Raw genomic sequence first — 24,147 nt, forward strand, 5'->3', positions numbered from 1 at the left:
AGTCTTGGTGGAAAGCCAGGTGTCAGTCATGAAGTATTATAAATGAAATTCAAAGGAATGGATTCATAAAACGTAGTATAGGAATTCTCTACTGTACATTAAAATTGAGTGGCAGTCAGTGGAATTAAGTATGAATTCTTAAAAAATAGTACAGAAAAGGATACATGTATGTTGCATTCTGGAGCAAAGAGGAATGTATTGCCTAATGAGAAACAAAACCACTATTTTCTAGGATTCACTGTGCCTTAAGCATTGTGACCTCATTTCAATAACGAGTACTGCATAATAATACTTCTTCAACTTTACAGGGACCTACAACCTATTCATTCTATCTCATTTTCACTATTTTTAACCTTCCACCCCTCTTATCCCTATTTTCCTTCCTATCCAGTTTTGATCATGGTCCATGTTTATAATTGCTCCCCTGCCAATATCCTTTATCTCCCTTGTCCCACTCTTCCCTGGTTGTAGTTGCTTGACCCTCAATCCTATGAAATCCAACTCTCCAACTACTCCAGGGCTGCACACACATGCAAAAATTGGCTCTAGAGGAAGTTCAAATTTGTGACCACCAATATCGTATGAGCATTTAGGCCCAACAGTCCTAAGGGCCAGCATTTTCATTATCTATGTTCTACTTACTCGTCCTCTTAGATTAGTATATCCTTTTCCTTTTTTCTTCAAACCTTTAACACCTTCTTCCTCATCTTCACTCAGCTGATTTTTGCTTCCCACTTTATTGAGAAAATAGAAACAATGGAAAAGAAAAGAATGTTCACAAACATCCACTACCACAGGTACCCACTTAACCATCTTCCTACTGGTTCCTACAGATGAATTGCCTGACCTCAAACAAAGACCCACGCCTTTTCTTCTAGAACCCATCCCCTCTCACCGGTTATAGGACAAGATTCCAACAAATCCCTTTCTTTCTTGCATCATCAAGATTTTCCCCATGAGTAGATCACTTCCGTTAGCATATAAACATGCTATAATTAACTCTCCCCCCATCCAAAAATGATGTTCCTTTCTCTACTACTCTTTAAAGAAAGGCCCCTGGAAATACTTGCCTGCACTCTCCACGTACTACTGCTCTTTTTCCATTCACTCTTGAACCTTCTTCAGTTAGGCTTTTTCCTCCAACACTCCACTGAGACTGTTCACGTGAAGGTCACTAATGACTTGCACAATGCCAAAGATAATGATCACTTCTTGGACCACATATTTTTGACTATTTGCAATACTGACAGAAAAATCTTGATCTTCCCCTCAAATCTGCCGCTCCCTAAGCTTTTGCCATCTTAATAAATTGCGAAGTGGTTTCACCAATAACCAATCCCAAGAGAGGACTTCCACTTTGTGGAGGACAGAAGAGATCATCATCACTGTGTCAACCACAAGGAACAGGAGTCAGAAGACTTCTGTCCACTGCATCCTCGGCTGCAGTGTTACCAATTCCCTGAGTCTATGAGACAGAACACACTCATGTGCAACACGTTATATGAAGCAAGTTAATTACTTACAGATAGGCAGCAAGAAACAAAAGAAGCCTGTGATCCATTGTGAGTAGGTTCCCCAAGGTTCGAGAAAGCTGCCTTGAGCAGATGGAGTCTTGATTGTGCCTGCTTCAGTTGCACCACAGCTGAGGAACCTGGAAAGGCAGCCCGCCCTCCACCACAGGGGCAGTGTGACTCAATGGATGAGCTTTGGAGGTAATCTTCCTTCTCAGGAGAGAAGAACAGTCCCCGGGCTGTCCCGGGCAGTTCCTCTTTAACTTGAGATGTTAGATTCCCTAGGAAGTACAGGAATAAGGTCCAGGCTGTTTCAGGCAGTTGCTCCTTATCTCAGGACATTGCATTCCCAGCACATTCTACAGTTATTCTTGGTAACTATAAACAAGAAAGGGGGAGAACTGGATGGGTCCAGGGCCATTCAGGGAACTGTCCTGTGATAAATGTCAACTTCATCCATCTAGCTGCTCAGATCAAACATCTGTAGGTTTCTTACCTACACCTCATGTATAATCCTTCAGCAAAACTCTACCACTTCTCACCACCCCTCTACTACCCTCCTTATCCAAGCTACAATCATCTCTTGCATGGATTATTTCAATTACCTTCTTTTTTATCTTTCAGTGAATGTTCATTAAATCTACCGGAAGGACTTTTCTAAAACATACAATAGGTCATGTCATTCCTCAGGTCAAAAGTTGACCATCCATCAACTTTCATGGCTCTTTCCAATTGAAAGTCAACTTTTACCAGTTGCTTTCCATCACTTAGTAGAAGTCTAAGTACTTACAATAGCCTACAAAACCTTATCCAATCTTGGCTCCCCATTATTTTTCCAACCCCACCTACTTTTCCTTTTTTCCTACTTTGCTCGTCTCTGGCCACCCAGACCTGCTTGCCATATCTCAGATACCAGCAACATTCCTCTATCAACTCCTTTGCTTTTGTTGTTCCCTCTTCCCCAGATATCAACATACTTCACTTCCTACAGATCCTTGTTCAAATTTGAGGGCTTCCCTATCGTATTTAGTATTGTAACCCTTTCTTCCTGGGCCCAGCACTCCCTATTTTACTTCATTTAAAAAAAATTTGTCTGCTCCCTTATTAGAATGCAAGTTCCACAAGATCAGGAATTTTAATCTGTTTTGTTCACTTTGCCAAGAACAGTACCTTGCACACATTTGTTGCTTAATAAATATTTGTTGAATAAATGAGTGAATGAATGAATAGCAGAGATGACAACCTTTGGACAAGTTTCCAAAGGGAAGCCTTGTGGTCTAATACTTGCATTAGTTACCATGTTGAAAAGAGATTGCTGTAAATTGGGGAACACATCCTAGCCCCTTCCTATGGTACACAGAATATCTAAGGAGAGCTGCAGTCCTTTGAGAGGTGTGGAGAAGATCCTGGGCCAGAAGAACAGACCCAGGCTCTCATCAGCACAGAGATGAAGCTTACTGAGAATAGCTCCACTGGATGAAAGCAAATAGCACTCATACCAGCTATGCCTGAACATGGCATCATGTGAAATGACCAATAACTGTGGTATGCAGTTCTAGGTCCAATAGTTTTTTATTGTGGGATCTCAGAGGGAATTATGACATTGGGAATCATTTTCATGAGGCCACAAATAGTGCTGCCAAGTGGCTTTATTTTTTTATCATCTTTGTTGTAATTGTTGTCATCTTTATGATTATCCTTTCATAATTATTGGAGTGATTATGAGGAGAAAAGCACCAGGCTAATACAGGTTGAACATCCTTAATCCAAAAATCTGAAATCTGATGCTCCAAAATCCAAAACTATTTGAATGCCAACATGATGCACTCCAGGTAATAAGTGGAAAATTCCACACCTGACTTTAGGTAATGGGTCACAGTCAAACAGTCAAAACTTTGTTTCATGCACAAAACTATTAAAAATATGATATTAAATTACCTTCAGGCTATGGTGTTTAAAGGGCATATAAAACATAAATGAATTTTGTGTTTAGACTTGGGTCCTAGCCCTAAGATATCTCACTATGTATATGCAAATATTCCAAAATCTGAAATCCAAAACACTTCTTGACCAAAACATTTAGAATAAGGGATTTTTGATATTTCCCAAGTTTCTGTGAGTTAGATTGAGGCAAGAGAGCTAAAATATCTCTCCCAATATAACTTGGGTCATTGTTTCTCAGATGCTTTAGATGCATGAATGTTGCTGGAGATTTTAGAAAATCTGGTGGTTTCTGTCTTCTTTCTACCTCCCCTTTTATTACTAAAGAATGGTAGTCAAGGTAATTTGAATTTAGATCTTCTAAAGTTCCTTCTCTTAATAACTTCACACATTCCTGACAAGTGCTGTTTAGAGTGGCAGACTGAGTTAATGCAGAGGAAGATGGTTTAGAAAATAAAAAAGTTTAAAAAGGGGAATGTTTACATCCTGATTTTCTTTCATGTTTCAAGTGAGGAGTTTGAATACTTTAGATTATAGGGGCAATAAAAATTGCTGGAGGTCCACTTCTCTTTAATAAATTTTAAGAACAGTTTAAATTGTTGGTCCAAAGAAGGGGAAAATAGTGATGAAGAGGAAAAGGAAGGAGAGACAGATGGGTAGAAGATGAGGGTGCAGAAGGGTAAATGTGTAGTCACTCTTTTCTCTTGTCTCACCAGATGCTACTTAACCTATTTGTCATTGGGATGAGCAGGATGAGGAAAACTACTTTATGTTCAGAATAGGTTCTTCCAGTAGGGTGAATGCAGCTTCCAAAAATAAAGGAGAGTAGGAAGGAAGGTAAGAAGAAAAGGAAAGAAAATAAAAGATAAAATTAGTGCAGAAGGTATTCTCAAAGTATCTTTTGCTGTGTTTAAAATGGGTACACAGGCTATGTGAAGGGAAAATGTGAATAGGCAAAGCTGGTGCCTACAAGATGCCAGCAGACTAGACAAACTCCAAACAGTAAAACCTGTTTTGAAAAAACTGGTTGGTTGACGTCATGTAATTAGTTCATCTTCTTTTCCATTTTATTGATGCTGTCATTAATTTCCCATTAATGTCCCTTTCTTGGCTTGTGTAACTTTAGAGCTGCACAGTGAGAGCTTAAAAAAAGAATAAGAATAAAGTTGGTTTTATTTTTTCATTTTCAAATAATTTCAAACTTACAGAAAATTTGCATGAATGAATTTAATAAATTTGCATGAATAGTATGGTGGACTCCTGAATATACTTCTCCCAGAGACCCGAGTCAAGTTTTGCCGGTTGTTCTCATGTCTTTAGAGTAAAAAGGTCCAGTTCAGGAGAAGACGTTACACTCCATTGTCTGCCATGTCTATCTTCTTTTAGTCTGAACGAGTTCTGCAATCTCTACTTGACTTTCATGACCTTGACATTTTCGAAGGTCAGTTATTCAATAGAAATTCTCCAAATTTCTGTTGTCCGATGTTTCCTCTTGATTATAACCAGGTTATAAATTTTATAGAAGTGATGTTGTGTTTTTCTCATTGCATTTGATTAGGTGACATATGATATTGATTTTTCCAATTACTTTGATCACTTCATCAGACAGTGTCTGTTAGGTTTCTCCACTATAATGTTAACTTTTTCTCCCTTTGTAATTAAACATTTTGTAGAAAGATACTTTGAAACTCTGTAAAATTCTGTTTCTTATCTCACTTTCATCCACTAATTTTAGCATTTATTGATGTCTTGCTTGAATTCCTTTTGTATTTATTACTTGGCATTCTAATTTAAGAAATAATCTCTTACCCAATCTCTTACCCATTTATTTTCTTCCCATTTATCTGTTTACTTATTATATAATTGTGGATTCATGGGTTCCTCTTTATGCAGTGGATTATAATCCACTACTCTCATTACTTATTTTTATGCTTAAGTTGTTCCAGATTTGGTCAGTAGTTCCTTCAAGGTGGCTCCTGGATCCTTTGGTCATGTTCTCATTGTTTTTCTGAGAACTTTCTTACCTTCTGGCTCAACATATTCAAAGCTCCTTATTCTTCCCCTGTTCTGCTTTTAGAGTCTCAATAAACTCTTGTTTCTTATAGTGGAAAGCATTTAGAAATCAAGACTGGGCATTAAATCTGCTCATTGCTGCTCAGGCATTTTTACTCCCAGGTCCCTTCAATGGATACATACAGACACACCCTTAAATCCATGTTTATTTACATGTCATATATACTAATATATCCACTCTTCCAATTCCAATCTAATACCACATCATTCATCTCAACTTTTCCTCTTTCCATGTTTGTACCTTCTCCAGCATTAGGAAAGTGGACTCCCCGTGTGGAGCCAAGCATCTGATTCTAGCAGGCCTCTGCCCTGCTCAGCAGCCCTCCCTCCATAGACCCTGACTCCCATCAAACTGCCTTCATGCCCAGCTCCTGCTTTGTGTGGAACCTGACACTCACCGACACCCTTTCAATGAAAAGAAAGAGAGGCGAGGATTGGCCTCATTTTCTAACTGACCTTTCTGCATTGGCTGGCTATTTAGGCATCATGTAAACATAGTAGTGAATTGGTAACAGTGTTCTTAAAACAGCAGAGTTATAGCATGTATTTTATTTTTTCAAATTCAACTTAATTAAAATACTGAAAATACTGTAAGATGGCACATACTTTCTATGCACATCTATATATACACATTGCTGTATAGGAAGGGATCCACAAAATCATGGTTTACTGCAATGTGTGCACAGTTTAGGAATTTTTTTCAAGTGCAAATTTGACATTAGGTGCCTCTTATATGCTGATTTCAAAATCTAACTCGTCTGTCAAGTAGGACTCTATTATATAGCCTAAATTGTCTCAACATCTAGTCAAATTCTTTCTCCAGGAGAATCATCATTTGGTTTCCAAAAAGGAAGCTGAGAGGATCATACGCTGATTCTAGAACATATTACTTATTCAGGAAAAATGATAGTTTTTTTTTGGTAGGTAATCCTTTCTAAAATGTAGATTAATGCTCTGGTGACAAGTTTCTAGGCTAGAGCTAGGGAAAAGTAGGGTCTTGGCTGTGGGACCAACTCCAATAGAGTGGCTCACTGGGAGCAACTGGACACGGGAGCAACAATGCCTGAGCAGCAATGAGCAAATTTAATGCCCAGTCTTGATTTCTAAACGCATTTTTCCACTGTAAGAAACAAGAGTTTATTGAGACTCTAAAAGTAGAACAGGGGAGGAATAAAGTCAAAGGAGGCCAAGCTGAGGAGCACCCTTATCAGGCATACAGCCAAAAAGAGTGCTGGGCAGGGAAGAGGACATAAGCTTTAAACGAGAGAAGGGAGTAGTAAGGGCCAAGAAGCTGATGATGAATACTACCAAATGGAGCCTTCATTCATTCGAAATATGCGTATGAAGGACAGTATGTCCCAGAATCTTTGCTTGCTCTGTGGATACAGAAATGAATCTATGTGTTTCCCGCCCTGAAGAAACTTTCATTCTAGTAGGAAGGAATCATGCCAATAGTTACAAGGTATCTCAAGAGTCTTGCTACAGTCTTTAGATTTGTGAATTTTGACAGCCGTTGGTAAATTACTTTCCACAAGGCTTATACCAAGTTATAGAGTTGGAAGCCATTTCTAGATACTACTTTCAACACCCTTTCACACAGTATTTTATGTATTTGAAATGCACAGTTTAAGAAAGATTTAGATTAAAATTTTAGATATTTCCCCCCTTTCTTTCCTTTTCTTGAGATGTTAAGTAAGTATGAAGGAAGTGGATAATGATTTTCTGAGAAAAAGTCAAAGTGCTTACCAGTTGTATTTTCCCAGATCTTGATGGTACTGGACTGGACTCCAAAGGGTACAGAAAATTATCTTTCAGTTAAAGCACTAACTTTGATTGTGTTCATTAACTCTACAATTTTAGAATAGCTTTTGAGTAAATGAACATTATTCAGCTTAGTGTAAAGTTGTCTGGACTTTACAAAACCAGGCAGTCATAACAAACTTTTCTGCAGGCGGTAATGTGGCTGGCAGAGACCTATTTTGAGGATTTAAAGAAATGATAGATTACTCTTAGTGATTATAAATAATAAGCAATGCTATCTGTGATATTTACCTACTGCAGAATTTTGGCTTTTGAAAATGGAATTCGGCTCATTTCCCTTTACTTTTAGATATTTATTGTTCATTAGTGAGTTCTCTTTTATAGCTGCTAGTGGACCTTCTTTTGCTGCTGACATTCTTTCAGTTCCATAGAGTTTGTGGGCAAAATGGTATTAGAAAAGCAAGTAAATCATCCTGATGTTCTATATATTATCTTGGCAAATAATTCTTTGGGCAAGAGCTCTAGACTAATAAATGAGAACATGTGGATAATTTAGAATTGTTTCTTTTTTAGAATCAATAGCCTGGGAATTGAAAAATTCAAAGTGCTTTTCCATGGCATTATTGTTTGAATTAATTTTTTACAAAACAATTTCAGTTCATTTGGAACTGGCTCTGTGTCTCTTCAATTTGTACTCTGAGAAAGAACTGAAGAACACTGAACTTTGGAAAAAATTTAATAAAGTCAGTTCACAATGGAACACCAGAAGATAAAGCTCCTCAGGCCTAATTCTTTTGGAATTGTGGGAACAGACAGGAGGTGAAATCAGCAGCTGTCCATCCATCTGCAGAGCAGAAGCTCCCCTCTCAGGCTGGCAGTAGCAGGCAAAGACTGGTGAAATGAGACTGAGGTCAAGACTACAATTCGTTCTCTTGTTTTAATGCAATTTCAACTAGCTAATATGTACAAGGCGTTTCAGGAGCATTAACATTTTGAGCCTTAGGCAATCAGATCTGAAGGCTCATTCTGTTTGATTCATAATGTGGATTATATTTTATAAGGTTGCTAAGACTTGATTATTTGCACATCCTAGAGGGTATAGCTCCTGCTCTGAACATTTAAAAGGAAACTGCTATAGAACATTGAACACTAAACAGAAAGCTACTATAGGTAAATCTCATAGAAATAAAAAAATTCTATAATCATAGTGTTAAAATTAAATGTTTGGATGATTATCACATCAGCAGTTTAATTTGACTATCTTGGTAACCACTGAAAATGAAGGAGTGGCACAAAGAGCCATTGGTGCATTTTATAACACTGCAGGTTAGCATAGTGATAACACTTTTATTCAGACCATATAGAAACATGAACATTCGTCTCACATCTACTTGCAACTATATCTTTACAGATAGATAAAAAGACATATATACACCCAAGTAAGACACAGTTATCACAGAAAGTGTTTGTAAACATTAATGTTAACTTGTGGACATACATTGATTTGAAACAAATCCTTTACTTTAAATAGCTTTGATTTTCTGTCTAGAAGATGAAAGAGAACATTAATAGCCATCACTTATGAAGTTTACCTAGTTGGATGTTAGCGCTTCTAAAAATGAATCAATATTCATTACTTTCCCACATTGAAAGATTAAAGGAATAAATAATTTTTTGAAACTGAAAATGAAATTCTCAGAAATGTCAAGAAAATCTTTAGTGCAGTCTCATTTTAAGAAAAATTGAAGAGAGATCATAAAAACCATTTGATATTAAAAAGGCTATTGTTATATAATGTAACCCAATTAATTAGGATCTGCTTAATTTGAAATATGTAACAGAGTAAAGGTAAAATATGTTTTGCTTCTTGTAACTTGTTTAAAAAACCCCATATAGTTAATAAAAATAAAAATGAGAAGAAGATAAAATTTATCCCAGGAATTGTGTGCTGAAGTATCACCTATTTGTACCTAGTTCAGTCCCCATTGCTCCCAAAACTGTATGTGTTCAGAGGTTTTCTGGAGGGTCTTATGCAGAAGTTTGTTCAACTTAAACTGAAGGAAGACATACTGTCACTATCAAAGCTAAAGTTGAAGCATGGGGGTTGGGGAATGGTCAAAACTTTTTCATGGCCCCCAGGTTAAAAAGAAAGCCCTTTCTCTAGTGTGTGTGCATGTTTTTTTTTTGTTTGTTTGTTTGGTTTTGTTTTTTGGTTTAACTCTAAAAACAGGACTTGTTCAGTGACAGCCACATAAAGGTTAAATGGAGGATTATGGATTAAATGTTACTATTCTAGTGCATCTTTTAATTTGCTCCTATACCGAATCCATAGGAAACTGGATATATGTCAGAATGTCATGGACAGATTGATGTTATCAATGGGTATAGCAATTAAAATGCATTTCCTGAATTGGAAAGCGCAATACATTGCTTTTAGACAGAAAGCATAGATTTCGCTCATTAAGAATAACTAGGGAGTTAAATTCTAGGGTTTCTGCAGTCTTACTCATGGTATTTGACTGCCTTGGTTCTATAATCGGATTTTAGCAAGCCTATAAAAATACTTAAAACTTTTTTGTTGTTGGTGGTGTGCTTCCAGCATAGATAATGGATAGCTTATGACATTCAGGTTATAGGTCAAATCTGAGGCCTTGTTGCATATCCGGGGAAAATTACTTTTTGAGTAACATATAGTACAACCTTCAACTCTTAATAGGGCAGGAGGAGTTCAGATACAAACACTTACACATTCAAAGTGACCACATATGATTTCTACTTGTTCTGAAATGACTCCATAAATGCGATTTAAAAATTTATCTCTCTATCACAACACACAAAAAATGTAGCAATAAATTCTAACATGTTCAGGTGAAACCATTCCTTTTCACATGGCTATTCAAAAGATTATTATAACCTCTCTAATACATGAAGAATGTTTGGGAACCTATAACACATTTCTTGTGTGTCTCAATTAAAAAAGACATTTCAACGCACTATACTGACTTTTCCTTATTCCCTTGTAACTGCAACATAATTAAAAAATAAACCGAGTAAGGTAATTCAGTGCAAATTCAATCGGATGTTAGAAGTAAGCTGCATATGAGATTAAATCAGATATGGGAGCTTTTTCTAAAACAGGACTAAAACAGTGTTTCAAATCACCTAGAATCAATTATCATGGGACACTGTTGTAGAAATGATGATACTGAGTTAAAAAACATTTTTCTTATGAAAAAATCACAAGTCAGAGCTTGCCACTTATGTTATGCAAGGTAAGTTTGGTGATGATCTTGTAAATGAATATCGACTTTTGTGTAGACTCCAATATTTCTAATCTATGAGAAACTGTTCTGGGGTCAAAAATGGCCAACTTCAGAATCTTCTTGTGAAGTGGTTGCTTCTCTGAGAAAGCAAACAAAATTGCCTCATATGTGAATTATCACATTTCTTTGTAAGTCTAGCTTTAATACAAGCAGAGTTAAAAACCAAAAAACCCTCCAGAACCTATATATGTATTGTTACTGGCTGACCCACAAGGTGGCACTAAAGAGAAAAGTGACAAAAGTGAAGATCACAGGCAAGTTAGATATTAAATCAATTCTATTATGAGAATTAAATCTATTTCATAAAATGATACCAAATTTTAATATGCCGATAACTCAAAACAGTTATCTTTAGGTTCATTTTTTTTTAATAGAGACTGTTCTAGAGCCAAAAGTTTCATTCAATCAAGCAGCTGGTTATTTTCAAGAGTTAATAATTGAAATTTTTGTGTAGTTATTTTGTGGGAAAGTTATTTCTCTTTCCAGATACAGACTCCATGATTATTATTTGATTATAAACTCTGTTTCTCTTTTATTTTTTGTATAGTGCCTAGTGCTTAATGTTGTTAATACAAATGTAAAAAAAAGACCCAACATATTTAACTTTGTAATACAAAGCATACTAACATATTTAGATTTTAATATTTGTAATTATAGCATACAAATAAATTTTTTAATGAACAAGAAAAAGCCATTTTAGCCAAAGTCTAATTGTTTGAACTTCAAGAATAATTCTTGGATCCCCAAATATATTTTTCACCTGACTTTCAAGGCACTTGGAGAGTAACTTCTGAGCCTGTATAGGGATGTGAATGGGACAATACTCTCAGAGAAACATGTACAGAGAAAGAAAAAATGATATGTTGGTGTAGCCTTGGTGTGTAACCCTGAAATTAAAGAGGTACGGAGGATTCTTATAGTGTCATGTGGTGGAAGAAACTGGTAATTTTCTAGCAAACATCCCTGTATATAAACAAGGAAAAGGCATGAACACCCCCCTCCCAGAAAAAAAGAGCGATTTTTCAGTTCACGATTAATATATTATTTATGTACAGATCTAGTACCTGAAGAAAAAAATCAGAATACATCTTTTTCCATAGTTTGAAAGTAGGAATTCAGTGAGGTTTTAAAATAAAACAATTATAATTATTGTTGTATATTTGTTATATATACACATATTGTGATCTATTCTCTAACAGGTGTGTTTCTCATGTCAACATGACTGTATCTTTGGCCAGAATCCTCCCTTAGCAAAACTATATATATTTTATATTATGTTATATATCATTAAAAATAAAAAACACTGTAGTTGAAAATTAGCTTTTAAAATTTACATACAGTGATATGACCTCAATACTAGCGACATTTCATTATCTAAAAGAAAAATTTCACCATATTTCTTCCAATGTCTCTTCATCAGCCCATTTATAATAATCACTTGTTACTCAGATTCAAGAAAATACTGTAATTACCTCATTTAAACAGCTATATTGATAAACATTTACGTATTAAGCAGAATCTATCTGTAGTGAGCAAAGTTTTTAAGTGATAAACAATATTTTATTATTAAATGAAAGAATGGGGAATAAATGATTGGAAGACAGAAAAACATATGGACTAGAAGATACATGTGGATGAAATAAAGCAGGATATTTTATGTCTTTATGTGACTTTACATTAATATTTATCTGTTGCTCCGTTGAAGCAGATACTTTTCTTGGCTTGAAAGAGGTGAGGGACCATTCAAATTATGTAAATTTGCGCTGTCAAATAAGCCTGGGTTAAATATATATTTTTGGATGCATTGAAGAGGTAAGATTCCTAAAGCATGTAAACTGCTTATTCTGCAGTATGAAAATAAGCTATAGTCAACTCTTTCAATTAATTAGTTCTCAATCCAGGAGTAATAATGTTGCGGGTTTTCTTTTTATCATTATCTTACAAAATTATAATTATTTCTTTGTTCAGGGTCATACTAGATTATTCATTTATTCAACAAACATGTAGCACTTACCATGTGCTAGGCACTGTCCTCTCCAAGGAGAGTATAGACCAGGCATGTTTGCTTCAGTGCTATATCCCTAGCACAGTGCCTGGCACTGACTTCATAATTTATGTAGCAAGTATTCATTATGCAATTGGATAGTTTATATTTGGCTTACCTTTCAGGAAATAGTGTGACATAAAGGTTAAATATAAAGGTGATGAAATGACCTGCCTGGCTTTGAATTCCAGCTCTGCCATCTACTAATTAAATGACTCTGGCCAAGATATTTAATCTTTTTCAGCCTCAGTTTCTTGATTTGTCAAGTGGAGGAAATAATAGCATGGACCTGAAGGTGGTGATTTTCATGATTACATAAGACAGCATAAAATGCTTAGACAAATACTTGGTACAAGTTAAGCCCTTGAAAAATCTTAGCTATTATTATTATTTTCATTAATTCTTCCTGCCATATTTATCTGGAAACATGGATTTCAGCAATTTAAGTTCATGGTAACAGTTATAGGAGTAATAGGAGTATATTCACTATTTCCATTTCTTGAGTGACTAGACAAATTAACTAGTTCAATGGAAACATTTCTGGAACAATACTTAATTTCTATTGTTTGTAGACTTTGGTCTATATTATGTTTGCAGGTTTCATGAATAAATTGTAAACATTTCCATGATCTATACTTTGACTTTTTATAGAGCTTTCTTATAGAAGTCATAAACCAAAGAGCCTAGAGTGAACGCTAAAGAGTTTTAACTTAGCATGAGAACCCCTCAGATAATGATATAACTTTCTTGAGATACTAATTCTGTCTTTGGATATAACATGTAATGCTAAAATTGGAAATGACATTTGAATTATTTGGTCATTCTTTTCCTTACATTTGCTCTCTAGAGATATCCATTTTATGCTGTGAGGCTTGTTCTAGCTTGGTATAAACATAATCATGAGACTTTTCTGGGACTAATAACACATAGTATTATATTAATAGGTTAGGAAATGTTTCTATTAAAAACAACTTCAAGTATGAGGCTGCAATGAGCTCTTATCACACCATTGCACTCCAGCCTGGGCGACAGAGTGAGACCTAATATCTAAAAAAAAATATATAATAAAAAGTAAAAATAAAAAATGAAAAAAGATAAAAACAAATTCATGGTTTCACAGGTTTTTATGAGGTAAAAAGATATAATCAAATTTAGATGTAAATCTCATTTAGATTAATCCTTTTAAATACACAAGTCAGACAACTAACAGTTAAATGAAGGTGTTAATTGTTGTGGACAAACTACAGAAATCGTGAAATTTCACCATCTCAATTATAGCTGATTTTAAATAATTCTTTCCTCATCTTCAAGATCTTGAGGAATGTTCTGTCTGGAAGGCTAGTTCTTATATGAAACCCCACAACAACATCAACAGATCAGTGGGTCAAATGTTATAAAATTTTGAAAGTCTGCAATATAAAAATATTAATAAACTTTGCAGTAATGTTAATTTCTCCAAATTAAAAATTTCATCAAATGATCAGTTTCAAATTTCAGACTGCTGTTTTGCTATTGCCACATGGCGGCACCACTTCAGCTGCTAAACAGAAACTTCACCATTCTTTTTTCATATTGGTCTCCAGTTGAGGGAGGTCTTCAGAAACATATCCCTCTCATACGATACATCAGCCTAGTTTTGACTGCCAGAGTAGTAAGATTTGTTTGTTTCCCCCTGTCCTTTTTCTACTACTGTGCTTTCATAAAATTTACCCATTAAAGTTTTAGTTTTTAACTGAATTATTTTTTGCTTCTCATGAAGAAGATTAAATATTTCTTGAGAACAAAAAGAGGGTACTATGTTAGCTTCTGTACTGTATATTTTTCACAGAAGTCCAGAGATGAAAGATACCCCCAAATCTAACTCCTTTACACATTGAGAAATTGAGTCCATTAAGTACTGGCTTAGGACAATAGAGGAAGATGAAGGTGATCAGGATCTAGTTCTTTCTCCCGAGCCAAGCTGTTTCTGGACATGAGGTTTTACTCACATGTGAAGAGATTGAGTACCCAAGGACACCTAACTATGTGCTTCTATATACAAACCAGTGTGAAAATACACAAAAAGGCAGTTAAATTGTAAACAATCAAATATAAGACCCTGAAGCCAATACATTCACTGAAGATAGTTCATTTTGATCTTTTCAGGACCAAGGTGTAGATTTTATTTAAAACAACTTCTGTTTGGCCTCATGTATGTTAAATATTCAGACAATTTTTACTTTTACAAGCCCCTGAATCAAATATGGCCACATCATGACTTCAGTGATATTTATTAGCTAAATAAAGTAATCATAAAATTCTCCTAACAAACATGTTTCTGAGAGAAGCATCAGGTACTTTGGGAAGTTTAATTTCCTTGTTTACAGCACCGCATGGCTCCAGTATTGGCAAAATCAAACCTATCTTGAATCCAGTGACCTATAACACTGAAAGCAACTTTAAAAAGGAATATTAGCAAACTATGTCTTTAATATTTTTGTGAGGTGCGAACTCCGAAATTTCACCCCCCCGCCACTTTTGCTTTGAAGGTAGAATGAACATTCTCTAGAAAAAATAATATTTAAAAATTATTTTACTAAAGTGCTTGTTTCTTCTACTAAAGTGCTTGTTTCTTCGGGAAAGTGTACTAGATACTTTCAGAAATTAAAAAAAGAAAACTCACTGAAAACCTTTGTAACACTGATATGAAAGGAAGAAATATTTACCTACTTGATCTTGATAGTAAGTTTTATTATGCAAAGTTACCTTCAAGGGGAATCCATGAGCTAGTAAGTTGTGTCCATTTTATATTAATAATCTTATGTCCACCCCACTTGGGTCTGAAAAAATAATCCATTTACTAATTTAATCACAGTTAGTAGAGACTTTATTAATTGGTAAATGTATTATTTAATTCTGAAATATTTGAGACTTTCCTTGTAATTTTCAGAAGTACATAAACATTGATGAAACACAAAGAAGAACAGATGGAGGTAAAGAGACGAAAGAGATAACGGACTGAGAACCGTGAGTGAGGGAAAGGGGAAAGATGAAGAGAACTGGGTTAAAGCGTACAAACACACAGCAAAACAGAAGGAATCTAGCTGTTCAGTGTTTGAGAGCACAGTAGGGTGACTATACCTTGCAAAAATGTATTGTACTCAGGTGATGGACACCTTAAATACCCTGACTTGATCACTACATATTATGTGCATGTAACAAAATTTCTCATGTATCCCACAAATTTGTACACATTTTTTAAAAAAGACAAACAGAAAAAGCCTTCTTTGAATCTTTTCTTGACTAATGTTTTAGAAAGAGAAAGTCTTAAAGATCCCTTAGTGGGTAACCTCTTCCTTTAGGCAGTGGGTCTTAGACTCCCCGGGATGATTCCAGAGGCCTCTGATAATCAAATGTATTAAATCCATGGATATTGGATCAGTAATACTGAATTACCAGTTTAAAACCCTAAAGTCAGAGAAGTCTGGTGACCTGCTGAGGATCTCAGGGCTCCTCTTACTTGCTTGCACTATAGTTCCTGATTCTGTGAAAACAAACGAATGAACCCCAACTCCTCAACTCTTAAAATGCATACAGCCAGATACATATGGACAGCAAGAGCACAGACATTTAAAAACAGAGCAGAAAAAAGTAACTTGAACAGAATGTGGCATTTCCCTTGGTCTGTTGCTAACGGCCCACATACAACATGCTTAAAAAATCCCACCCTGGCACTTATTTTCATCATCATTTAAAAATGATTCAAATGGACATTTAGAATGTATGGCATTGAGCATGTACCCCATCTGGGGATAAATGAAAAAGGGCTTCCTCGAGCAGTGCTGTGTTTTTAGTGGTTATCAGGCTAAGGTTAATGTGTAATTGGTCTCTTCTCTTTGGTCATGCTTTTAAAGCCAAACACAATATTTTAATTGTCTATTTTCAGTACTCCAAAGCCAGAAGCATTAACTATTTCTTTTTGTAAGAAAATAGCTATGGACATGATTTGCAAAATGCCTTCAAGATTTGAAGACATGAAAGAAACATGTAAAAAGGAATTACCTCATTTTCTTTCTATTATTCACTTTTTTAAATTAACCCAGAAGCCAATCACACTTTGTTTTACTAAACACTGGAGACTCCTGCTTCCTAGCTGTCACCTTTGGGATGGCTGTTTTCTGAATATTGTTCCAATTAGAGTTCTTCACACAAATTCTGAGGGTTGGATATCCCACATACTTATACATACTCTGCAGTACAATTTTAAACTCCAATATACTCAGACAAGAGTCCATAACCAGCCAATGGGCTATGAACCTATTTTGATGCTGCCTGCTGTCAGCAAACTGTCTATTGATAACTATCCTAACAAAGTTTAAACAATGTTCATGGTAACACTGGAAAGCTGCAAGAAAGTAATTATGGCTAGGTGAAATGAAAAACTGACCAATCATGGAATATATTCGTTCACTGTTCTATTAAGCCCAGCTTTTCTCAGTCTCAAGGTTTTGGTTCTGAATGTTACACTGTAGGCATTGTGTTTTAATCATTTCCCCAGTCTAAAGATGGGAATTATCCTATGGGGAAAACATCACCTTGCTTTGGCTTTTACTTCCGGAGGATTTTAATGCTTCATTGCTAACATTATTTTAGTACTGCACACCTGGACATATCGCACAGTATAATGTAATATATGTAGTCAGGTTTTGGAGAATTTATTTCAATTTACATACAATCCTCCAAATCCTCTGGCGAGCTTGATGTGAAATCTGACACAGCCACATCTCCCTAGCAGGATCTTCTTTTGCTCTCTATGTTAATAGCCAAAGGCTCCAAGGATCTCTCCGTGGAGCGCCGCGGGGCTAAGAAGTCAGGAAGAGGGGTGACTGCGGGGCTTGTTGCGCTGAAGATTTACAATGTACTTCTTGCAGGCGGCTCAGCAACCCCCTCTGTGGCTGTGGGTGTCTGGTGTGACAGAGCGGAAAAAAGCTCTCTAATCTCCCAGTGCCTGCCTCTGCCGCTCAGCCTCTCCCCTCCCTCCCGCCTTTCCTGCCTCCTCGCGCGCTCTCTCTCCTTTGCCTTTCTCGGGGAGTTTCAGTCCCTCAATGCAGCTGGAGTGGCCCTGGCAATCTAAACCCGAAGCCTGTGTATATACACACACGCACACACGCGCACACACATGCACACGCGCTCGCACATACGCACTTCGGCTCTCCCCCTGGGGATATGGAGCAAACCCAGAGCTTCATCTACCTGAAGGGGATGGCCCGGCCGGACACTTCTTTCTCACTTGTCATCTCCGGAGGGCAGAGCAAGACTGGAATGAGGGAGGCTCGCTGTCGGGTCTGCAACCTCCTGCCGTTTGCCGCCACCGCCGCTTAAAGTGCAGGGTGGAGAAGGCTTTTTCCAGGACGGATCTCCGTTGTAGCTTCGCGGCCCTGGGACTTCCTCCTGCTGGTTCACTCTAGTCTCTCCCACCTTGGCCATCCTTTCCTCTCCAGCTGCAGGGTGTATGGTTCGGGTGCCTCCCGTGCTGTGGCCGCCGTCACTGCTGCTGCGAGCACATTCCACCCAGAGGACCGAACGCCGCCGCTGGAGTGGGGGAAGAAAGCGGAAGCCCTAACTTCCCTCTCTACACCCTCGCTCTTCCCACCGCTCCCATCCTTCTCCCCAGCCGAGGACCGGTTGGAAGGCTCCCGCGGAAAGCGAGTCGAGAGCGCGGCGCAGGGGAGGGAGAGCCGGGAGCCGCAGGCGCGCAAGGGCGGGGGCAGCATGTGCCCCGGCGCCGGGTGCTCGCCCGAGAAGTAGCGCGCGCTGGGCAAGCAAGACGCTTTCCAAGTTGGGCGCTTCCCAGAGCTCGCAGCCCGGCGTCCAGAGTGAGGCGGGGCTGATGGGGGTCGCGGAAGCTGCCGTCGCTTGTGGCCAGAACCCGTCTTAAAAGAACCCGGGCCAGCATCCCCAGTCGCGCGCCCTCGGCCCGCGTGCGCTCTCCGATGCCTGCTCTGGCTGTGGCCCGGGTGGCCCGCCCGCGGGGGGTGCCGGAGGGGGCGGGGGAGGAGGAGGAGGCGGTGTGATGGCCCTGGACGGCGAGCTGGGGGAGCAAGAGGAGGAGAAGAAAAAGAAGAAGAAGAAAAAGAAGAGGAAGAAGAAGAAGGAGGAGGAGGAGGAGGGGGCCGAGAAGAGCAGCTCACCCTTCGCGGCCGCGATGGGGGAAGACGCCGCCGCGCTTCGGGCTGGCGGCAGGGGGCTCTCCGACCCGTGGGCAGACTCAGTGGGAGTGCGACCCCGCACCACGGAGCGCCACATCGCGGTACACAAGCGGCTTGTGCTGGCCTTCGCCGTGTCCCTCGTGGCACTGCTCGCGGTCACAATGCTAGCCGTGCTGCTCAGCCTGCGCTTCGACGAGTGCGGGGCGAGTGCCACGCCGGGCGCCGACGGTGGCCCCGCAGGCTTTCCGGAGCGCGGCGGCAACGGGAGCCTCCCTGGATCAGCCCGGCGCAACCACCACGCAGGCGGGGACTCCTCGCAGCCCGAGGCGGGTGGGGTGGCCAGTCCGGGGACCCCGTCGGCCCAGCCGCCGTCGGAGGAGGAGCGGGAGCCGTGGCAGCCGTGGACGCAGCTGCGCCTGTCGGGCCACCTGAAGCCGCTGCACTACAATCTAATGCTCACCGCCTTCATGGAGAACTTCACCTTCTCCGGGGAGGTCAACGTGGAGATCGCGTGCCGGAACGCCACCCGCTACGTAGTGCTGCACGCTTCCCGAGTGGCGGTGGAGAAAGTGCAGCTGGCCGAGGACCGGGCGTTCGGGGCTGTCCCTGTGGCCGGTTTTTTCCTCTACCCGCAAACCCAGGTCTTAGTGGTGGTGCTGAATAGGACACTGGACGCGGAGAGGAATTACAATCTGAAGATTATCTACAACGCGCTCATCGAGAATGAGCTCCTGGGCTTCTTCCGCAGCTCCTATGTGCTCCACGGGGAGAGAAGGTATGGAGGGAGGCGGTGCCCCGCGCCGCCCCACCCCGCCGCGCGGCTCGAACCTCTGGGCGGCCTGCGACCCCGGGGACCCAGCTGGCTTCCAATACCCGGGAAGCCAGGGGTGGGGGAAGGAAACGAAAGCGGAGTAGGGCAGTCAGAACCCCGGGGTCTCCCAGATGCCTTGTGGTCTCGCTGCCGCCAACTCCGCAAACTGACTCACCGGTGCCAAAAGATGAATGCTGCCCTCTCCGCTAGTCGGGACCTCTCCTCTTCCTGTCGGAGTTACTTAGCCATCGAAACGCAGGGCTCTTTTTCTGAAGGGTAGCTGATAATCTGAGCGATGCCAGAGTGACATGAAAAGCTTGCCAAGTTACTGTCGAGGGAAAATACGTGGCGCTGAAGGCCAAGACAACAGCGCATCCAGTTTAGCATGTCAGGGCAGGTCAGGGACACACCGTTCTCCACCCCCACCCCCAACATGCCCATCTTCTCTGAATATTAGTAGTCTCCTACCAGGTGCAGAGCAGAGGATGGGCTTTGGCTGCGTAAAGTTTCGCCAAACTTCAAGTTGAGATTCGGAGTGAAAAGAATGGTTTCCAGAGATAGGCTGAGAGGACCGGGACGGGGGTGGAGGTTGCCAAGGCCAGAGCCAGCGATAAGTGGTCTCGCGGGCGCTGCCAGCTCTGTGCTAAGGCAGGGCGACTCCAGTTGTTTGTTTATGAGTTGCTGCCTCTGGAGATGATTCCAGTGGTCAAGGGGTGGGAAAGCTAGTGGTCAGTCTCAAATGCCTTGTTAGTATCTTTGCCGCGTTTTACATTTGTGTAGTTTTGTATTTTTATAAAAAATTTCCGAGAGGCCGTGGAGCTTTTCACCACTTGTTTAGAGCTCAGACTTCGTAATCCAATAGAACTGAGTTCGAATCTCTGCTGTTCATCTAACTCTGGTGGAGGTTTGAGGAAGGTAATTAACCTTTTCCTGACATGACTACTTCTAGTGCTTATTGCACACCCATGTACTCAATCCGACAAAAACCCTATGAGGTAGACGCTATTATCAGCATTCCCTATTTTACAGGTGGGGAAATGGAGGCACAGGTGGGTCACATAGCTTGACCAAGATCACCAGGAGTGAGCAGACAAAGCTCGGATTTAGACCCAGGGAGTTTGGTTCTTGAGCCTAGACTTTTAATTCTAACTTGGGGATACCAATAATAATATTCTACTTGTAGGATTGGTGTAGACGTCTATGAGTGAATGCATTACAAAGTACTTACCCCTGTGCCTGGCATATAGAGTATCCACCATAAATGTTAGCTCTCATGAGTATCTCGTGGCAGTAAGCTCTCAGGTATATTGTTGAATGAATAAGTGATTCTTGTTCTTTGCTCTAACTCCCTCATTGCTAAGATAACTTCGATTAATTAAATGACTGAGGGCAGATGAACAACCAAAGTGAGCTTAAAAATTAAACCAACAACTTTAGAAGAGGAGGCAGGTTACAGATCAGTAATGAGGCAGAGCCTCTCCTTTTCTCAGGTGATTCTCATAACAGCAGAAAATGGGCTCAGAGAAGCCCAGGGCCCTGGAGGTGAGCAGGCTTGTCAGTGGAGAGCTAGGACTTGAACTTTGGTTCTCTAATCCCTGGACCAGACAGAGCTTATGGTGTTTGGAAACTCTCAGAAGAAGTTATTGTGTAAGAGGCTGGGGAAATTGCAATGTGTTGTGAAAGTAAGCAAAAGTTTTATTATTTATAGAGTTCTATGAAGTAACCTCCTATAAATAAAACGCCCAATGCTTTAGTAGTTGTATTATAGTTAAAACCGCCTATAAGTGAATGTATATTCACTTTCTTACTCCTGACATCAGATACGGATATTTTAAACCCCCTTCTACCACTTCCTCCAACATGTTCTAAAGAATATAGATTAAAAATATTTTTTAAACCCAGAATTATGTCAAATATGGGGGAAAGGCATAGAAAACAAATTTGCGTACCATGTTTAGGAACAAGCTTGTTATGTCAAAATGTCAATAGTGGGAGTTGCATATTATTACTGATACATCTTGCTGTGGTGAAATAAATGCTTTTGAAAAATCCTGTTTTTTGAGCCATGCCAAAATATGTTTGGCAGAACTGAGCTTGTTTTGGTCAATGCTTTCAAATTAACGGGACTCTTAAAAAGACCAGATGTTTCTGCTTGACCCGTAACTGATTTCTTGTACGCCTAGTGCATATTTGTATTCAAACTCTCTTGCAGTTTTCCCCAAAGAAGTAAGTAACTTGGTTGGAAGTTCAACCTAGTTAACATATAGTTAAACTCTTCATCCCATTAGAAATGCAGAACTCAGTGTTCTGAAAATCCCAGGATTGTTTTATTTCTAAACAGCATCTTAGAGAAAGTCCTTGTTTCTCATTTTTTTCTTTCCTCATTATTATTACTAGAGTAAATCTGATAATTTCTTGGATGTTTCTACTGGAGTTAATAAGGCAAAAGAAATAAATCTAATAAACCATTTCATAGTTATGCAAACTTTCTATTTATTAAACTTTTTTTGTTACTATAGCCACTTGGAGCATGGAGCATTTTTAAACAGACCTATATCAGCATCTCAGCTAGGGTTGGGCTTTCATCGGTGATTATTTTGTCCACAAAATGCAATGTAAATTGGCATTTTAAAACCCACTTTCAAATAGGACTCAGATGCAAGCCCTGAATTTTCATTTGATTAATGATTAAACATTTTGGTCTTTAGATATAATTTTGCCAATTTAATTATAGGATAATATCTGTAATAAAAACAAATATGTAATCTGATAAAGGAAGTCATATTGAGCAACTTGAAATGCTTAAAAGAGCAATACTACAATGCAGTCCACTTCTCTTAGCCTATGTGGAAACACTAACTCATTAAAATCCTATCAGTCTGATTCTTCAACTTGCTTCTCAGAGACCTGAGCAAAAGAATTTTGGTGACGGCAGGGAAATTAGATTCCGCTATGTGCTATATACCTTGGACCCCTGGAAGGTTTTACTCACCGCTGGGTGTTGTAGGTAGCCTGGCTTTGTACAACTGGGAAGGCTTGCTTTTCCTGATTTCCATACTGTAACGTACAAAGGTTAGAAGACAAGCTTCCCCTTGAAGCCCAAGGTTTCCCAAGTTGAGACAAATTCTCTACTCTTGGTTACTACACTTGTTGAATATTGAAAATAAATTCTCCTAAAATCCACATGTCTACGCACCAAGAAGTAAATTAGGCAGAATACATACTCACTTTTTCATCAACTAGGTGTGCAGCAGGCAGATAAAAATGGGTGTGTATTTATGCTGTAGTCTCCGACAAGAGAGTATGCTTGCTTAGAATTAGGTAAAATGTTCATTTACCTGAAATAATTGCCGCTTTTGGGTAGCCAGATGGTGAGCACACCCATGTTCAAAGTAGGGTACCTTAATTTAGATCCAGATGGTTGAATTGAAAGGGAAATATAGCCAAGATAAAGAACATTTTGTTCACTTTCAAAAGGGAGACCGTTTTTCTTTGACAAACTTTAATAGGATCTATAACATGCCAAAGTGAGACGACATTAAAAATATGAGGTCCTTTTCTATAAAGGATTGTTTAGAGAGAAACTATAGTCTCCAAGTAAAATGGGAAAATAGTAGTGGTAGTTCTCAAAGAGAATTGGGACCATCCTTTTGCAAAAATCTTGGGGAGAGAATGGAGGATTTTATCTCTGGGTAGGCATTTGCTCTACTGTGGTATTTGTGTGATCTGATGCCTTGTAATTTACTCAGAATGAATTAATACTCATGGTATTTAATACAAACAAGAAATTCACTACATTATTTTTAGATTGAAAGCAACTTCGTTTCTCCCATTCACTTTGGTAAGAAGATAGATGAACATGAGCAAGTAGGAGTATATCGCTTTTTGTCCCTCTATAGAGGACTGTGAACTGAAAAAAATCTTTGAGAACCATTTGTTTCCGTAAAAACTTTTTTCTGTGATTCCTTAATGGACTTAGCTCATTGTTTTTGTGTCAGGCTCACATAACCATATGGCAAAACTGAGTTCAGTGCTGGATTTTGAACACAATTCAAAATGCCACCAGTAAACCATATCTAGACAATGTTTACTAAAAAAAAAGCTCTGACCATGTGATAATGATTCATTCAGGGAGAAAATTTATGCAATTGGTGTTTGTCTTGCTGCGTTTTCTGTAGTGCCATTCGATTTGATCACCCTGGATAATAATTAAATATACAGTTTTTTCAAATTAATTAACATAAAATTGTATATATTTATCATGTATAACCTAATGTTTTGAAGTATGCATACATTTGGAACAAATGTAGTTAATTAACAAATGCATCATCTCATATAGCTATTTTTGTGGTGAGAATATTTAACATCTACTCTCAACAGTTTTCAAGAATATAATATATTGTCATTAATTATAGTCACCTTGCTTTACAATAAATCCCTTGAACTTATTCCTTTTATCTAAGTAATTATATATCCTTTGACCAGTAACTCCTCA

General features: G+C 38.9%; 1 protein-coding gene and 1 long non-coding RNA gene across 4 annotated transcripts in view; one reads left to right on the forward strand and one right to left on the reverse strand.

Annotated features, from left to right (window-relative positions):
* Positions 1-409: 409 nt before the first annotated feature.
* Positions 410-22,962, reverse strand: LOC116479020 (uncharacterized). 2 transcript variants are annotated; one of them, XR_004250914.2, is made up of 3 exons: positions 18,824-18,897; positions 17,886-18,224; positions 410-1,889 (listed from the first exon to the last, which is right to left on the reverse strand). It is a non-coding gene; the product is annotated as an uncharacterized LOC116479020 (long non-coding RNA). The 2 variants fall into 2 exon arrangements; XR_004250915.2 differs by lacking the exons at positions 17,886-18,224; positions 18,824-18,897 and adding an exon at positions 22,881-22,962.
* TRHDE (thyrotropin releasing hormone degrading enzyme) overlaps positions 18,615-24,147 on the forward strand; it is a 395,923-nt gene continuing 390,390 nt past the window's right edge. For both annotated transcript variants that reach the window (XM_032170751.2, XM_058425822.1), the window contains exon 1: positions 18,615-19,616. In XM_032170751.2, the coding sequence (XP_032026642.1) occupies positions 18,706-19,616 (911 nt within the window). In that variant the 5' untranslated portion in view covers positions 18,615-18,705. The remainder of the gene's footprint in view (positions 19,617-24,147) is intronic.

This window comes from Hylobates moloch, unplaced genomic scaffold (assembly GCF_009828535.3).
Source record: "Hylobates moloch isolate HMO894 unplaced genomic scaffold, HMol_V3 SCAFFOLD_12, whole genome shotgun sequence".
Classification (NCBI taxonomy): Eukaryota; Metazoa; Chordata; class Mammalia; order Primates; family Hylobatidae; genus Hylobates; species Hylobates moloch.